Below are 3,731 nucleotides of genomic sequence, written 5' to 3' on the forward strand. Positions count from 1 at the left end.
AATGACGAACATTGATCGCAAATTTTGTGGAACAAGGCCAGCACACGTGTACTCATACACAAACATTGGACGAGCGACGTAATCTGATTGGCTGTCAAGCCGCTCCAAGTGTTCTTGTTTTGGAGACTGATTAGGACTAATTTTGTGAAATACTTTGAAAATGTCGTGGAATAGCGATACAGTGTTGGAGTTCTTAGAACTTTACAGAAGAGAACAACATCTGTGGGATCCAAAACATCCACTGCATAGAAATAGAAGCGAAGTTTCGGATTCCTGGCTCAGAATACAGTCATCGCTAAGTATACATTATTCAATTACGGATCTAAAGAAGAAGAAGGAATCATTAATGACGTCCTTCAGGATGCACCTCGGGAAAAAGAAAGTTCAGCCGGGATATCGTACTACTTGGTTTGCCTATTCACTAATGGAAAGCTTTCTTGGCGGTAAATACGAATGCGATAGCACAAATCAATTGGAAAATGAGGTAAATATTCCTATTGTGTTCTTATTAGACTAATAATATTCATAGATACTAATAGTAACGTGTTTACAACTAAGAAGTAAGTTTATATTTTCAAAAGTTCCGAACTTTGATAAATATTGGTCCAAATTGGACCCAATTGCGTAACGCCTATAGCCATCTTGTATGTGGGTTTGGTAACCAAACTTTGTATACATTGCCGCACACTCCCAAGACTTATAAAATATTGGCTCCATGTGGAATACATTGCTGTTTGTTTAGTGTCAAAACATAAACATTTGGCTTTAGATTATTGAAGAAAGTAGTAAATACGAAATGCTGTTATATTTTGGTCCTAAGAGCAGAATGAAAAGATAACTAACTAACGTACCTGATAAATAAGTTTAATTCATAAAAATATTTTTGTTCCAGTACTTCACGAATACGGGCAATTACACTACTCAACCGGGAATACCTGATCATACCAATAATATTAATAGGAACGTCGGTATTTCTGACAAGCATACTGCGATGGTCAGGCAAAACAAGTCTGCATCTCCGTGTCAGAAGAACAAAAATAATTCTGATTTAAATTACGCTAAGAAACGAATGGATGAAGCTGTAACATATCTTAAAAATGCAGGAGGCGCTCAGAATGAAAAAGATGAATACGAGTTATACGGACAGTTGTTAGCGAAAAAATTAAGAAAGCTTGACGAACACCAACGTGATTTGGCGATGCATGAAATAGATAACGTGATGTTTCGCGCCAAAATGCAAAGCACTACGCCGCAACAAAGAAGTTACTCCACTTCGCCGTCGCCTGTTCCTCGGAAGTTAAAATCTCCTATATTTATAGTAACACAACAAAATCCCACGAATATACAGTACGAAGATGAAAATATACCTTATCAGGAACAGCCACCGTCTTAGAACCTACTTGATGAGTGTTGGACACTTTGGATGGAAGCTTGAAAGGGTCACGGCTAAGAACCGAGCCCGGATATTTGATTTGTTGGGCCGTGAAAGCAGCAAAAGTAGCTATAACAAAAATTTTCAGTGTTTTATACTAACTTGCTTGTTTCAAATTAAATTCATTGATCAGTCAGGGATTGATACTATTGGCATAAGGTCAGGTGCAAAACTGACTGTGATTCTTGAACAGAGACCGCTTGAAGGCAAACGTATCGAAGGACATTCTTTAGGCATGATTTGGATGGAGGACAGGACCTAAATTAGAGATGAGTGGCACAATATGGCATCGAGACCAGTGATCTGAAAATTGCTGGTCATAAAAAGTGCAATGCAAAGCTAATATGTTCATATTATCAAAATTGTTAACGTAGGTTACTTAAGCGATTCCTCTTTTGAAGATTATTATTTTCAAACCATACCTAATGCGTGTTTATGTGATAATATATTTGTTTCTTTTAGGTAAAGCATACTGTTGAATATTAAAATATTAAAAGATAAGTACTAAGTATATATGTTTTTTTTCCTTTCGAATACATACCTACGTATTAAAGTATCTAAAAAACATAAATAAGATGGAAGCTGCCTCAGAGAGTGTTAAATCTGGTTTTTAATTCCAACAAACATGAAACCTTAGTACAGATCATAACTTCTGTGTCCACGTTATATTGTAATCCAACGTTAACTTCATTAGTAGACAGATCTTCTCCACTACCTACTACGATTGAGTCACTATTGTGTAGGTATGTAGTAAGTAATAACTGTTTTAAATACTATAATTGTTGATTATAAACCGAGTGCACTCAGTACCTAAATACCAATACCTACAGTTTAGTCAATTCCATTCGTGGTCCATTGGTCAATTAGTGACGTGTTAGACTATGAATGAGTGGATGATTAAGCGGTGTCACTCCGCACCGTATCGTATGATAGTAATATAAGGTCTAAGGTCCACATCCTTGATGCGTGATTTTCCTATTTACCGCACTTTGGTCAGGAGGATGCGTGGACATTGTGTTTAGTCCAGTAAACTCATGTCCATTCTAAGAACTGACGTGGTTGAAAAAATAAATAAACATTGTGCAAGATAATGATGAAACTTTTTATCTGAAACCGTGTTTTCTAATAACTTTTCGAGTCCGTGGCCTAAATCCTATTTGATGACCTGTAATCTTTGTGTGCACATTTGTTTATTTGTTAACTAAATATACAAAATATTTTTTATATGACCCAAATATTCGTAATTATAATAACACTACTGTTAACATTTTCCATCGGATTGTTTTGTCGGGTATCATGAATGAATGAGCACACTTGCTCACGGTGGGCTTGCGTTTTCAGACTAGATTCCTACAACCTTTCTCTTACCCTTATTTATGAATATCCAAGATATAGGTACCTATTCAGAAAGTAAGCCAAGTGAATATTGCTGAGAATATATAGTCACACTGGAAATTGCTTATATGGAATCGAACACCTACACTGGTAGGTACTTCCGAGGAGGGAGCTTTAAGAATTTGGCTAGTAAGTAACTTCAATGAGACCAGAAATGATTAATCTACTTAAAAGATTTCTCAAACTGCATGAGAATAAAGTTTAAACGACTGATATCCTTTGCCAGACGGCAAGCGGCTTCGGCTATACCTAGTGTGAATTATTTCCTTAACCATTGTTTTTTTATTCAATGAATTTATTCATATTGCTCATGCCTTTCTGTAGTGACCTATTAGGTGCTATTATTTTCCACTAACAGATGGTGTAGATAAATAACTGCACTACATGGTCCGTCACGTTCGTGATGATAAACTTTCTTAGTTTTGTTTACTTCTGACATATAAGTTAATGTGAGTGTGAATTAATCACACGACCGGCATGTTTCAAGGCATGGTGATAGTATTAATGGCGTGTTAGGGTCAAAGATCACGACCAGTCAACATAAACAGTAATACCTACGTATTTGTTTTGGTGTAGAAATCGTCATGCTTATTCATTGTTTTTTTTTTTTTCATCCATTTGCAACAAAGCAGTTTTATAAATCTCAGGGTTTTATAGAAATAATGACAGTAGATACTAAAAAATCACAGGCATTAAAATAGAATCGATTACAATCGACTAAAATAAAATTTCACATTGTACTCATGTTGTACTCAGATTAAATCTGAGACATTTTACCAGCCCAGCACTAGTTCACAGCTGTTGGGTGCGTTCCATTTACTTGAAATGCGCAGAATTATAAGCATCAAACTCATTCCATCTCCGTTTAACTTTAGCCGGAACATAAGATCATCCTGCTCACACA

At 36.0% G+C, this 3,731-nt stretch overlaps 1 protein-coding gene across 1 annotated transcript; it reads left to right on the forward strand.

Moving 5' to 3' along the window:
* The first annotated feature begins 12 nt into the window (after window positions 1-12).
* Window positions 13-1,536, forward strand: LOC110380043 (uncharacterized). The gene is made up of 2 exons (XM_021339899.3): window positions 13-484; window positions 893-1,536. The coding sequence occupies exons 1-2, from the start codon at window positions 161-163 to the stop codon at window positions 1,391-1,393; spliced, it is 825 nt and encodes a 274-aa protein (XP_021195574.3). The 5' UTR covers window positions 13-160; the 3' UTR covers window positions 1,394-1,536.
* The last annotated feature ends 2,195 nt before the right edge of the window (window positions 1,537-3,731 follow it).

The sequence above is a fragment of the Helicoverpa armigera genome, chromosome 14, assembly GCF_030705265.1.
Source record: "Helicoverpa armigera isolate CAAS_96S chromosome 14, ASM3070526v1, whole genome shotgun sequence".
NCBI lineage: Eukaryota > Metazoa > Arthropoda > Insecta > Lepidoptera > Noctuidae > Helicoverpa > Helicoverpa armigera.